The sequence below is a fragment of the Nerophis lumbriciformis genome, linkage group LG11 (assembly GCF_033978685.3).
Source record: "Nerophis lumbriciformis linkage group LG11, RoL_Nlum_v2.1, whole genome shotgun sequence".
Lineage (NCBI taxonomy): Eukaryota > Metazoa > Chordata > Actinopteri > Syngnathiformes > Syngnathidae > Nerophis > Nerophis lumbriciformis.
The window spans coordinates 10,178,287-10,197,100 of NC_084558.2; the positions used below are offsets into that span (position 1 = coordinate 10,178,287).

The following is an 18,814-nucleotide window of genomic DNA, read 5'->3' on the forward strand; positions in this document are numbered from 1 at the left end:
ATTATGGTACTGCGGCGAAGACGCTATGACATCACTGGGGTCAGGAAGGAAGGGGAATCTGTAATTTGCTCATCTCTCCACCCCATCTTCAGCTTGTCCATCCTGTGTTTAAAGATTGAAGGCAAGGCGGGGCCCCCGAGGCCTCTTTGGAGCTTCAAGATGAAGTTCATGTGGGCCCTACAGGGACATGGCTGCAGATTTTCCCATTTGATAAGCAATCAGTGGCCACATGATAATGCACATTAATTGCACATATGGACTGGATTTACACGCAGTAGTTATTGCCAGTCACTTCTATCTACTTGGTTCTACACTTCCTTACAGATGCATTGCGAGATGATTATGCAATAACCTTCTAGATTCTGTGGAGAATCCATCCAGACAATGTCCAAACACAGGGTGTCCTAACAAAGAATGTCCCAAAACTAAAAATGTCCACCGAGACAGGCAATTACACAGGCAAGAACAGGAAAGAGAGAAAGTTGAGCTGGAAGGCAACTGGCGAGGAGAAACTGGCAAAGAGAGAAGTCATCATGCAGCCTCACATAAAGCAAGAGAGAGAGAGAGAGAGAGAAAGTAATACGAAACAGGTGAAACTAATCAGGGTGGTGCGGACAATCACTATACTGGGCAAGAATGTGAAAGAGGAAAATGCATTCTAAAAAAAAAAAAAGCAATATAATCTGCATCAAGGAGCGTAAAAGCCAAAGCAGAACCCGCTTAGATGAGACTCGTTTTTGTCTGACTGAAGTGTCTTTCCAGCGTTAATGACTGAGAGGAATTGAAATGATGGTAAATATTTAGTCTTCCTGTTATAAAAGATAACAGTTTCAGTGCAGTGTCTGCCATGTTTGGGGAATACTCGCAGCAGAATTTTCTATAGTGCAAGCATGTAGTTTGTTGACGTTTTTGCCTGCTAAATTATAGAACACATTGGTGGTTTGGGTAATGGTTAACATTATTGGCCTCAACATAGGGCCAAATTTTCCAACATGGTGCGGCCTCTTGGCTAAACAGGCTTACATAAGACGTTGGCTGTGTTTTTAATCCACGCTTAGACTTTGTAATGAAATGATGCGTACCTAGGGACTGATCTACCAAGATCCAAATAGCATGTGCTAATCAGCGAGTGCAAACTATAAAATTGTGTGTACTATTGGTGGGTGTGTCGCAGGTGATCTACAAACCCCGTTTCCATATGAGTTGGGAATTTGTGTTAGATGTAAATATAAACGGAATACAATGATTTGCTAATCCTTTTAAACCCATATTCAGTTGAATGCACTACAAAGAAAAGATATTTGATGTTCAAACTCATAAACTTTATTTTTTTTTTGCAAATAATAATTAACTTAGAATTTCATGGCTGCAACACGTGCCAAAGTAGTTGGGAAAGGGCATGTTCAGCACTATGTTACATGGCCTTTCCTTCTAACAACACTCAATAAACGATTGGGAACTGAGGAAACTAATTGTTGAAGCTTTGAAAGTGGAATTATTTCCCATTCTTGTTTTATGTAGAGCTTCAGTCGTTCAACAGTCGGGAGACAGGTCTGGACTGCAGGCGGTTCAGGAAAGTACCCGCACTCTTTTTTTTACAAAGCCACGCTGTTGTAACACGTGCTGAACGTGGCTTGGCATTGTCTTGCTGAAATAAGCAGGGGCGTCCATGAAAAAGACGGCGCTTAGATGGCAGCATATGTTGTTCCTGTGGGATGTTCCAAATAAGTGTTTGATGAGCATTCCTCAACTTTATCAGTATTTATTGCCACCTTTCCCAACTTCTTTGGCACGTGTTGCTGGCATCAAATTCTAAAGTTAAGGATTATTTGCAAAAAAATTTTTTTTTATCAGATTGAACATCAAATATGTTGTCTTTGTAGCATATTCAACTGAATATGGGTTGAAAATGATTTGCAAATCATTGTATTCCGTTTATATTTACATCTAACACAATTTCCCTACTCATGGAAACGGGGTTTGTAATAAGACTGCATGTGCAATTGATAACAAGTGCAAACTGGTGCAGATGGTCTAACCTGGTCTGTTTAGTTATGTCGTGGAATATGCAGCAGTGGGATGTAACGGTATCAAATCTCACGGTCTGATTTTATCAAGGTACTTAAGCCACGGTACAATATTATTGTGGTACAAGCCAGCAGACACCAATACAAATCAAATTAATTTGTTTAAATCTGCCCCCTAAGCAGCTAACATTATTGAACGGTATTGCTGAATACACAAATATGTCCATTATTTTTTTTATTTCTGACAGTCCAAATATGCTGACAACTAGGACGTATGTTTTTTTGTCCATCATTGCTGCACGACCGCTTCCTTCCCCACCGTCATTTGTACGTAACTGTCAGTTTGCACAAACATTTCAAACGTGCTAAATACTGATGCAAAACAGCAGCCGCAGAACAGTTTCTGTCTTAATAAATAACATCGTGAGTGCTAAATGGTTATATTTGCATCTCCTCTTCATAGTATATTGATAATCATCTTATATGCTGCATATTCATGAGGACAGGCACCCTTAATGAATTCCACTGTCTATTTAGGTCATTTAAGAGTCTCAATCCTCTGCACAGGAGCTTAGAAGATCAGATTTGTGTGCGCTATCAAGTTTTTTGCGTGTTTTAAACATATGCAGAACTTTATTACAGGGGTGTCACACTCATTTTCATTAGGCCACATCGTAGTGATGGTGGCCTTCGGAGGGCCACTGGGAACTGAGAATAATATATATATTTGCCTATGCATTTGATTATTATATATATTATATGTACATTGTAAAAAATGTAGCTTTTACACGAAAAAACTGGCAATTCAGAATATAGTATAATATACAGTGTTTTTACAACATATACCACATTTTTTTCCCCGTAATAAACTGTCAGCTTAGTCACCAGAATTATACCGTAAAATGTACAGTGTTTTTACAACATATTACTGTAAATAGAAAAACAGTATCAGCTTTTTTTTTTTTAATTAAAAATGTGGTATAATTTTTCCAATTAGAGTAATACACCGTAAAAACAATAATAGATTTTAGGGTAAGAACTTGCAACTCAGTCACCAGAATTTTACTGTAAAAACAGTGGTACAGTTTTCTTACAGGTTTTTGCTGTAACAACCACCGTCATTTTTTTAATATTTACAGTATACAACTAGATGGATAACTTGCTTTGAAATCATAAGTCAAGCTTGTGTTTAAGTATTTATCTTTATTTTAACAACATTTTTTTTTAAAGTAATATAATATGATAATTTTTGCAAAACTGGGTAATATTAACATTTAGTGTGTATGCAATTTTAAGTAGAACATAAATTGTATTTTCACTGTTAAAATGAGAGAAATAAATACATTTAGTAAGAAAATACAAAGTAATTTATTGACACAGATCTGGCCCTCGGGTCTTGAGTTTGACACGTGTGCTTGAGTAGATCAGGCCCATAGTTTTTAAGAATGTTATCCCAAGTCGATTACTATCAAATATTTCTCAAATAGATCACCCTTGCTCATAAACACATTGCAATTCACCTGGTGTGCCAGAGTATAAGAAGAGGGAGCAGGAGGAATGTGTTTAACAATGAACCAGACCACTGGTGATACTGTTTTTTTTTGTTTTGTTTTCAAAGCTACATGCTACAAATCTGGTGGATACTTTTTAAGAATTGAAAGTACAAAAAGTTCTAACTGAAAGTCTTTTTTTAATTGAAAGTTTTAAGTAATTGAAAGCATTGCTCTTCTCAACGAGTCCTGGGTGCTGCTGTGGACAAAACCCATATAAAAGGGCTAACAGGCTTTGTCTTGTGACAAACAATAATTTAACCTTTCATGTTTTTTATTTACATTCTGCAAATGTTACAGTATGTAGCCATGTTGCGTTATAATAACAAACATACAGAAAGTGGATGCACAAAGGGTGTCTTTCATGTTGTTGTGGTTTCTCCTAGGAACCCGACTGACCACCTCTCACTCACTTGTGGCTTCCAGGCCTTGTACTTGTCAGTTTTCCCCTCAGCTGCACACATTTTTCTGCTCTTTTTTCTTACCGACCTACCGGGGTGATGCAAACCTCTACGGCAAAAAATACTTTTCACCGCCTCAAAAAAAAGTAAGCATTGGTGTTGCTTGCAGTAACATGGAGTCTCTGCATGTTGGTGCTTAACACGTTTTGTCAAATATGAAACGAAAAAAATGGGCATGTTATCCAGCCAAGGCTTGTTCAGTTCAAGTCCTTAAAGGCTACGGGAGGCAACAAACAACCCTCATTTTCGCTAAGTTGATTACAGTCTCTGCTGACTTCTCATCAGCCCACAGGAGCTCTCCAGGCCTGTATTTGCCCGCCGTAATGACAAACGTCTCCCTCTCACACAGCAGTGAGTTACAGGGAGCTGCTTTTAAACATCTTTGAACGGGCTTAAGTGGTTAAGGATGTGGATATATTCGCACATAGCCAGTATGTTTTGTTGGAAGGGCGAATTGAGACTTGGATTGCGAATGTGGCTGAATCTAAAGAGTGAGGGAAGGAAAAGAGGAAAAGAGAGCGTGTAGCAGCATGTAAGGGAGAAAAGTGCACATGATGACAAGTTGTATTAAATGATCCTCGGTGATTATACCCGGTGGTTTTCGCCCCCTGAATCACTACCATCTGACTCTGAAATTCGGGGCATTTCTTTTTTTTTTTTTTTTTTTGTAGCAGAGCAGTGGGGAGGGGATAAAGAGGGTCCGGGGGTCTGGCCACGAGCCCAGCACAGATCACAGCTTTCATGGCTCGGAACGTCAGGAGCAGAGAGAAACTTCCTAAGTCAGAAACACTTCCCTCTAAATGGCTCACACACACACACACACACACACACACACACACACACACACACACACACACACACACACACACACACACACACACACACACACACACACACACACACACACACACACACACACACACACACACAATGTGGGTCTGAACTTCATTGCTCCCAGATGTGGATCCATCCTGTGGAAGGCATGTTCACATTGCTCTTGTGTGTGCTTGTTTGTGTGTTTCTGCGTACAAACAATACAAATATGTGCCCGAAACTAAATAAAAGTACAAACCCCGTTTCCATACGAGTTGGGAAATTGTGTTAGATGTAAATATAAAAGGAATACAATGATTTGCAAATCCTTTTCAACCCATATTCAATTGAATGCACTACAAAGACAAGATATTTGATGTTTAAACTCATAAACTTTGTTCTTTTTTTGCAAATAATAATTAACTTAGATTGTAGTTGGGAAAGGGCATGTTCACCACTGTGTTACATCACCTTTTCTTTTAACAACACTCAATAAACGATTGGAAACTGAGGAAACTAATTGTTGAAGCTTTGAAAGTGGAATTCTTTCCCATTCTTCTTTTATGTAGAGCTTCAGTCGTTCAACAAGTCCGAGGTCTCGGCTGTCGTATTTTACGCTTCATAATGCGCCACACATTTTCGATGGGAGACAGGTCTGGACGGCGCTTAGATGGCAGCATATGTTGTTCCAAAACCTGTATGTACCTTTCAGCATTAATGGTGCCTTCACAGATGTGTAAGTTACCCATGCCTTGGGCACTAATGCACCCCCATACCATCACAGATGCTGGCTTTCGAACTTGGCGTCGATAACAGTCTGGATGGTTCGCTTCCCCTTTGGTCCGGATGACACGATGTTGAAGATTTCCAAAAACAATTTGAAATGTGGACTCGTCAGACCACAGAACACTTTTCTACTTTGCATGAGTCCATCTTAGATGATCTCGGGCCCAGAGAAGCCGGCGGCGTTTCTGGATGTTGTTGATAAATGGCTTTCGCTTTGCATAGTAGAGCTTTAACTTTCACTTACAGATGTAGCGAGAAACTGTATTTAGTGACAGTGGTTTTCTGAAGTGTTCCTGAGCGCATGTGGTGATATCCTTTAGAGAAAGATGTCGGTTTTTGATACAGTGCCGTCTGAGGGATAGAAGGTCACGGTCATTCAATGTTGGTTTCCGGCCATGCCGCTTACGTGGAGTGATTTCTCTAGATTCTCTGAACCCTTTGATGATATTATGGACCGTAGATGTTGAAATCCCTAAATTTCTTGCAATTGCACTTTGAGAAACGTTGTTCTTAAACTTTTTGACTATTTGCTCACGCAGTTGTGGACAAAGGGGTGTACCTCACCCCATCCTTTCTTGTGAAAGACTGAGCATTTTTTGGGAAGCTGTTTTTATACCCAATCATGGCACTCACCTGTTCCCAATTAGCCTGCACACCTGTGGGATGTTCCAAATAAGTGTTTGATGAGCATTCCTCAACTTTATCAGTATTTATTGCCACCTTTCCCAACTTCTTTGTCACGTGTAGCTGACATCAAATTCTAAAGTTAATGATTATTTGCAAAAAAAAAAATGTTTATCAGTTTGAACATCAAATATGTTGTCTTTGTAGCATATACAACTGAATTTGGGTTGAAAATTATTTGCAAATCATTGTATTCCGTTTATATTTACATCTAACATAAATTTCCTAACTCATATGGAAACAGGGTTTGTATATTGCTGCATGACAACGTACTTTTTTTTAACTGAAATACTATTTTATTTCAAAAGTCTTGCACAGTCTTAGGGTTAGGACTACTTTTATTAAGACTACAGTATAGTTATACTATTTCTCTATACCAGTAGGTAGTAGCAGTAGATGAATTTAGGTAACTACCATATTTCCGGACTATAAAGCACACCAGTATATACACATTTTTAAAATTTAAATTTAAAAAGTAAAAAAATGTTTTCATGTATTAGCCGCAGATATATATACGTTGTGAAATGAGATGTTTCCACTGAAAAATGTTGTAAATGTTTACTTAGATACCATAATTGTTTCCAAACGTTGCCTTTTACACGGCAGTAAAACGGCTGATCAAACAAAACAGAAGTCATCGCCATGGACCCACTAGCTGCGGAAGCTAGCTCTTGTTGCGTTTGGACCAGTTGTTCCTCCCAGGGAATTCAAGTCACAAGTCGCTCCCAACCTCTTTACGACACTTAAAGCTGAGTAGAAAAACCACCAGAGACAGAATAGGTATTTTGTAATATAATTGCAAAGCTCTGCATATACATTGAGACCAGTCCAGCATAGAACATTCAATCGCGCCGCCAAGATGGTCTGCCCCCCCCCCCCCCCCCCGAAAAACCCTCTCCCCTCTTAAGTCTCTCTCTCTCCCACCCTCGCACTCATGTCCCTCCAGCCAAAACACATGCCCATTATCTGTCTTTCTTACATTCCTCACTCAAGGTTAAGCACACAGTTTTTTGCAGACAACCAAAAGACCACAATTGGAAGAAAAACACTAGCTGTTTTGTAATATGATTATGAAATAAAAGAAGTAACACTTAAATTCGGATATATGTAAATATCTGCCTCCGACACTCTCCAATCAGCTAAACGGACTCAATAACTCCATGGTGACGTCTTGGTGAAGTTACCCAGAAATTTGTGGAACTGAAACAATACAAAAATAATGCCGATGTAAATTAATACAACTATCACTTGCACTTGTGATTGTGCTAGCATATTAGCTAATGCTAACGACGCTTGCTTGATTACATTACGATAGTATGTACAATAATGCATGAAAACACTCCGACGGACATCACACACAAGAGGGTTTAGTAAGTATAAATAGTTTTAGTTATATTGTAAAACTTCCAAACATCGCTTGGAGTGACGAATAATCCATACGAGTAGAAACGCTATGGCTTACTAGACGAAGGAACAACTCTTGTACTTCCGATTGAAAGCACTAAATGGAAGGACACTGCAGCACTGCCTCACCTGTACTGAGTGAACTTGTCCAAAAGATGGTGCTATAGAACAAACAATAACACACCTTTTCAGTGTATTTTGCGTGTGTTTTATTTGCATGATGGCCTTCAAAGCGAAGAAAAATACATAAGTTAGCCACACCATTTTATAAGCCGCAGGGTACAACGCGTAGGGAAAGAAGTAGCTGCTTATTGTCCGGAATGTACAGTATTTCTCTGTAACAGTTGGCAGTAGTAACAGGAGATGAGCCTAGGTAACTAATAATGTGTTGCAGGGTCAAAATGTCCCAATGTTGAAGCCTTCATTATCTGCACAGTACCAGTTTGACATTTGAACTGTCACGAAAGTGTAAAAACAAGTTCACCTCAGAATGACATTGGTTGTGTGCCCTTGCGGAAATTACGGTTCCAATAGCTGCAACACCATATGCAATATGCAAGACTGTAGTGGCATAAAGAACACCGTACGCAGTATAAATGAAATACAGCAATATACTGTAGTAGGGATAAGAAAAGAAAACACGCTGCTCCTTTCTTTGATAAAAACGTCACCTTTTTTCCGATGGATGTTTTTGGAATAAGTGGCGCAAAAAAGGGGGCAAAGACGCGAAACAAACACACTGAGGTGCAGTTTGAAATTGTGTTCTACTTTAGAGGTGCATTTTTTCTGTAGGATTCCAAATTGTGTGATCTCACTTTGGACTTTGATAACAAGATATTAAAACAAATGTAAGACGAACGCTCTTTTTCAAGACCCTATCTTTTTTTTAAAATAGACAGAGTTGTCATCATTATTATTAGTTTCTGATATTTGTTTCATTTCCCGACCAGAGCTCCTATTTATCTTTCCGTTTCCTGCTCGCCTCCTTTTAGCCACTACCCCTGTTTGAGCGCTTGCTCCCTCACCTGTCCCTGACTGGCAATTAGGACACACCTGTTCCAGGATGCCAATAAGGATGCGTTTAATGCAAGCTTTGCTTTGCTTTCCCTATGCTTCCTGTGCACTTCCCTGCTGCACTAAGTCTTTATTTTTGTTGAACTAGTACATTTTACCTGCACTTCGCCTGCCGTCTCCACATATAAAAAACTGCCATGAAGATCACTGGCAGCTCTCTCCCCTCCGTGGATGAACTGTACAGTGCCAGGTGCCCCAAAAAGGCCCAAAACATCATAAGGGACCCATCTCACCCTGGACATAAACTTTTTGAACTGCTGCCCTCGGGCAGGAGGTACAGGACAATAAAATGCCGGACAAACAGATTTAAGAACACTTTTTACCCGAGAGCAATAGTGTCGCTGAACACAAGACAATAATGACTGTGCATGTGAGTTGTGTGCTTGGTATTTTCATATTTTTTTATCTATTTATCTATGTTCTTATGTTTTTATGTGTTATTATTGTCACGACTTGGCCCGGGGTGTTTGCTTTTCCAGGATGCAACGGAAAGTTGGCTCGTGCGAGACGGGAATGGAGGTACATGATTTATTTAATATATCAAAAAAGGAATAAATGAAAGCGCGCACAGTGGCGGAGAATAAACTATGAAAAAACAAAAAGACTATAAACATGGAACCAAAACTTACTGTGACAAGGGACATGAAGCAGGATCATAGGGGTGTGCAGAAGCATATATGGGGTGCGAGGTCGACAGAAACACAAACTGAAAAACACTGAACTTAAATACTACGGACATGATTAACGAAAACAGGTGCGTGACTCAAGACGTGAAACAGGTGCGTGACGTGACAGGTGAAAACTAATGGTTGCTATGGTGACCAGACAAGGGAGTGAAAAGACAGAAACTAAACAAAACATGACTTAAAACAAAACATGATAATACAGACATGACAATTATGAATTTGCACTGAATTAGTTTTTTGCGTACAATTTCATTGTACAATGTACAATGACAATAAACATATATTCTATTCTATTCTATTCTATTCTATTCTATTCTATACTGGGGTCGCAGCCGACACAACACCCAAGTCAGAAGGTAACCAAAGTCCTGTGTTTGTTAACATCGCTGAAATAACGCCAGGTAGAAAACATTAAAACAATAATATCATATTCTTTAATGATTCTTCTTCAAATTTGCATCACAGCTTCTATATTATTTGTAACCTTTCCCGAACTTTGAGGCACTTTTTTTCCGAGCAGCTGTCTGCGTCACAGCTGCATCTCGCCAAGTCACTGGTGTGTCTGTGTGTGTGTAACAGGAAGAAAAGCTTGCGTGGGAACAAGTTGTTTAGCCCTAGCTATTGGTTTGTTTGTATACATCCTTAGAACCCGTATATATGACGGCCCAACATTTTTAGACATTGAAAAAGTTTTTTTTTTTTCACTAAATGGATAAGATCACATGTTGCACACAGGTTCCTTTATTTTGGTGCTCTTTCCGTTAAAGTTTATTTGTTGCTGCATTTCTCATGCGTTGTCTCTGTGTGACGTATCAGCAGCGTACTTCACTCCCATGTGCTCACATCTGCGTTGTAAACAGTAACCTGCCGGCCTGCCGCCCTGTTAATGGGCCCTAATAAAGCTTAAGCCCACCTACATGGATTGTGCGTGTGTGGACACATGTGTACGCCCTGATAATTTGCTTAGCAACTGGATGCCAGATGCTGGAAATGTAACTTCCTGTGGTAGTTTGTCACTTTATGAGTTGAAAAGAACTTATGAGGGACATATGCTTGTATTCAATTTTTCTTTCCACTTCTTCCGCGTATCCTTGCTCGTCAATTGTGCATTTAGCCTTGTTTTACCCCCCAGCAAGCCAACAAGGATGTTTGCTGAGAGGCAGTTCTCTTTATAAGACAATCGCTTCCAGTCCCGTTTGTGTTCCGCATTTCAATATAATTCTCATATTTAGAGTATCTGGCACACTGCAAAAACTGAAATCTAAGTAAGATTAAATATCTCAAATAAGGGTGATATTTGCTTATGTTCTGTCTGATAAGATAATTCTTCTCACTAAGCAGATTTTATGTTGGAGTGTTTTACTTGTCTTAAAGGTTTTGGTCCTAAATGATCTCAATAAGATATTACAGCTTGTTGCTGAGATTGTATGACCTATACCCTGCGACCTCCAGTCCATAGCCCACTATGGACTGGGCTCTTACTATTATGTTGGATCCACTATGGACTGGACTCTCACAATATTATGTCAGACCCACTCGACATCCATTGCATTCGGTCTCCCCTAGAGGGGGGGGGGGTTGCCCACATATGCGGTCCTCTCCAAGGTTTCTCATAGTCATTCACATCGACGTCCCACTGGGGTGAGTTTTTCCTTGCCCTTATGTGGGCTCTGTACCGAGGATGCCGTTGTGGCTTATGCAGCCCTTTGAGACACTTGTGATTTAGGGCTATATAAATAAACACTGATTGATTGATTGATATATTGAGTAAAACATGCTTGAAACTAGAATATCAACTGTTGCAGAGCTGTGTCATCAACACTCACAAGTATGAAACTACTTTTCCAAAGTAATAATTTCTTATTTCAAGCATGACAAAAAAAAATCATGACTTTGACACAATTGTGTCTCATAATTAAAACAGATGACAGCCAAATGGACTTTGCTGTTTTATTTTCAATGAAACAATAGAAAATACGTACTCATATTGTAGTACAGTTGTTATCAGTGAGAATATACTTATTTTAAGGTATTTTTGGGTTCATTGAGGTTAGCTAATTTGACTTGTTTTGGAAAGATTTGACTTGCCAAATGTTATTGTTCTATTGGCAGATAATTTTGCTTAGTTCAAATAAAATATCCCAAATTTTTGTATTTGTGTTTCTTGTTTTTGAACACTGACTGTTTGCAGTGCAAGTGTTTGTGTGCCTCTTTGTGTCCATATAGTATGTTAACAGACTACTTCCTGGTTCATGGAGGAAGATCGTTTTTGAATGTTAGTGCACACCGAACGGTTTGATCAAGACTCAGAACAGTTTTGTAAACTTATTTCCAGTGTTGGGTTAGTTATTGAAAACCAGTAACTAGTTACAGTTACTAGTTACTTAATTTCAAAAGTAACTCAGTTACTAACTCAGTTACTTACACCAAAAAGTAATGCGTTACTGTGAAAAGTAACTATTTAGTTACTTCTTTTTTCCCCCTTTTTTTAAGGCTCCCATTAATGCCCTTTTAGCCTTCATTTCAGTACTGTTATTGCACTGGAGAATAATACAATCTGTTGATCAACTTGACATGCATTTGCATCACTGAACTCAAAAAGCAATGTGGTCTACATACAACACACAAAGACAAAGATATGTTTCAAAGGGCCAATTTATGTCAGGCCAGAACAAATTGACAAAACTATTTTAAATAGCTGCAACATAATGGCACTTTAACTTTAACTTTAAGTAGATAGGATCTTTGATCCAAGACACAACTTGCATTTAACTAAAATGTTATTTTATTTGTGCTCGACAAAAGAAAAGTATTGAGAATGTCTCCATGTTAAGAAACTCGACTTCTGGCTTCGCCATGATGTCTTGTTAGTTGTTATGAGAGTAGCGTATGTGTGTGTTTGTGTCCCTTTAAGATATGACAGCATGTGAGGTGAGTGACGTCAGTGAGTGAGTGGGCGAGAGAGGTGAGCGAGCGGCGACAGTGAGTGCGTGCAGGTGCTCTAGCTTGGTGGATGGCTGCGTCCAATAAAGTCACAAAGTTGCAACAAACCGCCGGTCTCGTCATTCACCCTCAGCTGTAAAGACCCACTGCCGGGTAAAGTGAAGGTTGTTAGCCCCGAAGATGTACATAGGCCTTGGAGGAACATCTCCCCTGCGCCCCTCAACTGTCTGGGAGCCCCCCCTCCCCCACCCACACAAAGCACGCCTTTTCTTTTCCACCACAGCGCTGCAATAAAACACACTCAGATCTTCTGTTTCTAGCCGATACTGCATGAAAAATAACGTAAAATAACGCAGTAACGCATCATGTAGTAACGGTAACTGAGTTACTGAATATAAAAAATAACGCGTTAGATTACTAGTTACCGCCGAAACTAACGGCGTTACTTTGTTAGTCCCAACACTGCTTATTTCATTGTCTTTTTCACAGTTCCACAGGTCTTTGTGTGTGGGGCTTGTGGGGGACCGTACTACAAAAACTACAAAGAAAAAGAAAGAAACCCATCGGTTGGATTTCCCTCCCAAAAAACACAATGGTTTTTGGATTTATATCCCAGCAGCTATATTACCTCTCGTGCCAAGTGATGCTTGAAATAAATCTGTGAACCACATTCTCTCGTAAGAGAGAGAGAGGCCGATGCTCACACTTTGGCCTCCTTGAAACACATCCTAAATTTCAATTTTTTTACTCCGCTTTTATCCTTTGCTGTATTTCGTGTGATCTTCTATTACGGCCCTCGTTATACAACTGAAGGATGTGTTATGAAAACCATAAGTCTTTGGTGTGTGCCCCTCGTAAAACTGAGAGTGGTCTCCATCAAAGCTCGGAGCGCCACAAGCTTTTTACTTACAAACCAACCGCAGAGACCAAACCATCTAAACATTAGCCGAGAGATCTTGCAGAAGTGGGCTGAGATGTTTCCAAAACAAAATCCCTTCTTTTGTCTCCTTTTGCATGAGGAAAGTTGGCAGGACCTGACACACAATAGGGGTTATGACATTCCGTTTTACCACTACTAACATGTGCATGAAATAAATGGGCAAAATCCCTTTTTCCCCTCCCAATTTTTATACCCTGCACTTTGTTTTGTACAATCCGCTCTGGCACATCATGTTAGGACTTTTTCAGGTGTAATGTCCTCTCAGCTTGGGTCATCAACTATACGAGCGATCAATCAAGAAATATGTCAACACACTAAAACGTCGACCATTCAAGAACTGCCTGCAGCAATAATAATAAGCAGCGAGCCAACAGCAATAGTAAAGATTTAATGAGCACACATGGCGCTCAATCCTTGGATAACCTCTGGTTTTGTAGGCACCACAAATCTTTTTGCATGTTCTTTTTTGGTATTCTTTGGTAAAATACAGCACAGTCACGAGCCATAATATGACGAACACCTGCTCACATTAAAAATGCTGCTTTTGCCAAGATAATACAATTGTTGAGATGTGTTCGCCTGACATTATGGTTTTCTTTTCCCACTTTTCCCACTTTTTTTTTTATTAAATGGGACCTACCGGTATTATGCAAAACCAACTTATCATAATTATTAACACCTGTTTTTGTGGATTTGAGATCAGCATAATAAGTCCCCAAAAATTTAAAAATCAAACCATGGAAGAATTGTGCAGATATTTATAAAACAATCTTGCCTTTCTTTTTACATCCTCAATTTGTCCAATGTGTGACATTTTGAAGATGGTCTGTAAAACATAATTTATGCAAATATTTGACCAAAGAACAAGCATTACATGTTATGTAGACCACAAAGGAGTGTTTAAATGTAGAAAAAAAAAAAATCATATGACCCCTTTTTAAATAAAGGTAATTTAAACAAATATTTTTTTAAATATATTTTTCAACTTCAACGTTGTAAAATTTCCCCTTTAATAAGAATGTTAAAACTGTATATTGAATTAAAAAAATTGCACAATTATTCTCAGAAAATTACATGTTTATTTTAGTATAATCATGGACAGTATTTTTTTAAATACACCATTAATTTCACATTTTTAAAATTTGATTGTCAGAAAATTACACAATTTTTCTCGTAATATCAATCAATCAATCAAAGTTTACTTACGGCTCAGATCCCACATCAGGGCAAAAAAAACTCAACCCAATGGGATGACAATGAGAAACCTTGGAGGGGACTGCAGATGTGGGGACCCCCCTTCCAGACCTGTCCAGATCTGATATTGATATCGGATATCAGTCCAATATGAGCAAAATAAATAGTATCGGATAATATTGCGTCCAATACAAGCAATCCTGCAGCACAGTTAATATCTAGTTGTCCTCCAATAAACACACAGGTTTGATATTTTCTTGACTTTTTGTGAAGCCATTTACAAAAAGATAAACATGGTAGGCTATAGGCTACTAAGAGTTAGCAGCTACACAACAGCTAAGCACACAGTAGCACACAAGCTAGACATACCGTATGTAATAAATGTCCTTAATTGAACCATTTTGCACTCTAAAATGCAACATTTGTCAATATAAACAAGTATTAAATATTCATAGTTGCATAATACTTACACATTCAAAGTCCCTAAGGCAGAGGCATATTAGAAAGTAGGCAGTAAGAAACGTGTCCGCATCATTCAACTTACTGCATCACGTTCTTAATTGAATTAATTATTGTGACCGCTAGGTTTCGACAAAATAGGAATTAACATTCACCTTCAAAAGTGTAAAAAAAAAAACCTCATTAAGTTAGTGTTTTTCATACCTAACAGTGTTCTCTGAGTCATTTCACTTGATCATCCTTTTCTTCTGGCATGCCACATTACAAAATGGTGAAAGTATGTAGTGTGATTTATGCTGATATCATATTGGATTAATGGCGGTACTGGAGAAGTGGAAAAAGTTGTATAGGTAGGTAGGTAGGTCTTTATTGTCATTGCACAAGTACAACAAAACTTAATTTTCAGCACAAACCCGTTCAAGATTAGACAAACAAACAGTGTTACAGGGTTACAGAACAGGAACGCTGATGGGTCACCACAAGGCGCCCCATAAAAGATGGGAAAAACTTAAACGCTGGGGGAAGATGAGTAAAAAAATCCAGGACAGGGCTCCTAAGGGGCCCCAGTCTGGAGTGGGAAAAAAAAATTCCATAGCAAAGCACATATACATTCAAGACAAGACAAAGAAGCAAGCAGGAGAGATAAGGGAGAGGAAAGGGGAGCGTCCGCCCTCGACGAGTGCCAGTGAGAAAGAGGGACAAATCTACTAAAGAGAATGCTTTTTTATAAACACAAAATTACTTTGTGTTGATTCTTAGCCACTAAGAGACCCGGAAGTGTGTTGTGTGTTAAAGAGCAAGAGGAAATGAATTGTCTGAGGTCAGTCTTGTGGCTCCTACAGTAGCAGTTGGCGCTGCTCGGACCGCTCCATCATTGTCAGATGCCCAATCCACAGATTTAGATCTCTAAAAGTAAAGCACAACATTCAAGAAGTCAACAAGGCATTTGCGGTTTTGGAAAATCCCATCTAATGAGATTAAGAGCATCATTTTTTTTTCTCCTTTCTTTTCAGGAATCTAATGCCCCGCACGCTGGATGGTCAGATCACCATGGAGAAGACCCCCAGTTACTTCATCACAAAGGAAGCCCCCCGTCGCGTCTTCGCCATGAGCCGCCACACCAAGCTGATCGTGGTGGTGCGCGACCCCGTGACCAGGGCCGTTTCCGATTACACCCAAACTGTGTCCAAATCACCGGGCCTGCCGTCCTTCCGGGACTTGGCCTTTCGCAACGCCACCACGGGGCTCATCGACACGGCGTGGAGCGCGGTGCGTATAGGCATCTACGCCAAACACCTGGAAAACTGGCTGCGCTACTTCCCGCTCTCGCGCTTCCTTTTCGTCAGCGGCGAGCGCCTGGTGACGGACCCGGCGGGCGAGATGGGCCGCGTCCAGGATTTCCTGGGACTGAAACGCGTGGTGACGGACAAGCACTTCTACTTCAATCAGACCAAAGGCTTCCCCTGCCTGAAGAAGCCAGAGGGGAGCAGCAGGCCGCGCTGCCTGGGGAAGTCAAAGGGCAGGCCCCATCCGCACATCCCCTCAGACGTCCTGCTCAGACTCAGAGACTTTTACAGACCTTTTAACCTCAAATTCTATCAAATGACGGGTCAGAACTTTGGCTGGGACGACACAGCTTGACACCAAAATTGTCACAGGCGAGAAGCAATGTGCATTACCAAAGTTGTTCTTTTATCGAAAAGTGCAAAAATGAGCTTGGGTCAATTCAGTTCAGCTATCAAAGTATAAGCATTTTATTTACTTCCTTCATTTCCTGTACTGTACTTTCACTTTAAAAGATGCTGTTTTTAATCATTATTTTTGAAATAATCATGCAGTACATCTACAAAACCATACCCTCATTCAAGTGTATATTTTAGAGCGCCTTATTTATAAAATAACACATTGTTGACATTTTTTCTTGAGACTTTTGTATTTGGAATTCTACTGAAATTCTGACTAAAACTGTTTTATTCTTAAAGGTGTGTTGTGGTATTTCTGCATGCTTGCCATACAGGTTCATCCAGCATTCAACTTTCAACATTGGTGGTAAAAGATGCTATTCTAATTTTGACTATAACAGCTAATTGTAACATTTGGGTTCATTTGTTCAGTATTTAGTCAACCAGGCATTGTATTTGTTTCCACTAAATAGGAAGCATTAGTGCCACAGTAAAAATTAAAAAAAAAAAGAGAAATATGTTGTAATTATAATACTTTTTTTTTTTTTTTTTTATTATTTTTTGTAATTATAATACCAAAAGGAAACAAATTACATTTTAATAGGATAATGTCACATTATAAAGAGGAAAATAAAATTGAACAATAAAGTAAAAAATGCAATTATATTATGAAAAAAGGTTTAACTAGAAAAAAAGTACAGTGGTACTATAAACATTTTTAAAAAATCATGTAATTTTATTCAAATTAAACAATAATATTACAAGGTTAAAGTTCGAATTATACAGTTTAAATAAAATGAGAATAAATGTATCGTTTTTTAACAATTCAATTCAATTACAAAATAAAAGTTACAATCATACAATTTTGAATAACATTTTTCAAAAATATCCCGTTTTGTATATATTAGGTAATAATTAGTTGAAGTTATAAAGTTTGAATACAATGAGGAAAAACATGGAATTTTACAGGAAATAAATTAATAATATTAAAAGGTAAAAATAATCATAAAGTTTAAATACAATAAGAAAAATATGTAAGTTTATGAGAATAAAGTCATATTATTACTTGAAAATAAATAGTTATTACAGTATGATGTGAAAAATGTGTAAATTAAATAGCATAGGACTTCCAAAAAAATCTCATATTACATGAAGAATAATGTTCTCATAGAAAAATGTATTATTAATTAATAACCTTGTAAAGAAAACACATTTTATAATGATGTCACGTTACATGAAAATGGGTTAACGTTATGAGACATAGTCCAAACACAAATTTTAGATTATACAAAATAAAGTCATATTATTTTTTTAAATGTTTATACTTTGAGAAAAATATATGACGATAAAGTCTAATTATATTTTATAAATATTATGAAAAAAGCTATAATTTTATCAACATAAACATAACACTATTATGACAGAAAACATTATGTAACAAAAAAAGGATGACTTGAAAAACCTTAAAATAATAATTTCACTTCAATATAACAAGAATTAGGTTGTAATGTTACAGTAGTAAGTTTTATATCAGGAAATACTCAGTGTTTCTGCACATTAACAGCATCATCAGAATTATTAATTTAATATTTTTTTGTAGTCTGTTAGATTTTGTGTAAACATTTATTGGTTTTTATTTGTTGTTTTTAAAAAATAATATTTAATGCTTTCACCGTAGCTATTGTCACGGCCTATAACAGCGCATATGCAGTACTCATTAGTCCAAATGAGAGAATCTTAAACAACATTCGATAAAAAATGTGTTTCTTGTACGCTAATTAGTCAATAAATACTGCAGAACCCTCAGCGTAAACAAGTAATCAGTATCTTGCACAGCTGAAGTGTGCAGGTAGGTGCCATGAGTGATGACGGTGGGTGGGGGAGACGGCTAAATTTGAGCTTAACATTGGGCAGCACCTTTCTGATGTGTAAGCAATCAATTCAACAGGCTGATTGGAGACCTTCCGGGGATGGCGATCCTTGACCTATTGACCCCGCCTTGACCTGCGAGCCTGGTCATCATGAACTGCACACCAATAACGCCATGCCACCCGAAGTGTCTAATGGGGTCGTTTTGAATGAGCTAAACACACAAATTCCACATTCTCACA

General features: G+C 38.5%; 1 protein-coding gene across 1 annotated transcript in view; it reads left to right on the plus strand.

Moving 5' to 3' along the window:
• LOC133610794 (heparan sulfate glucosamine 3-O-sulfotransferase 6-like) overlaps positions 1-16,954 on the plus strand; it is a 53,059-nt gene extending 36,105 nt beyond the window's left edge. The window contains exon 2 of the mRNA XM_061967434.1: positions 16,035-16,954. Within this exon, the coding sequence (XP_061823418.1) occupies positions 16,035-16,662 (628 nt within the window). The 3' untranslated portion in view covers positions 16,663-16,954. The remainder of the gene's footprint in view (positions 1-16,034) is intronic.
• The last annotated feature ends 1,860 nt before the right edge of the window (positions 16,955-18,814 follow it).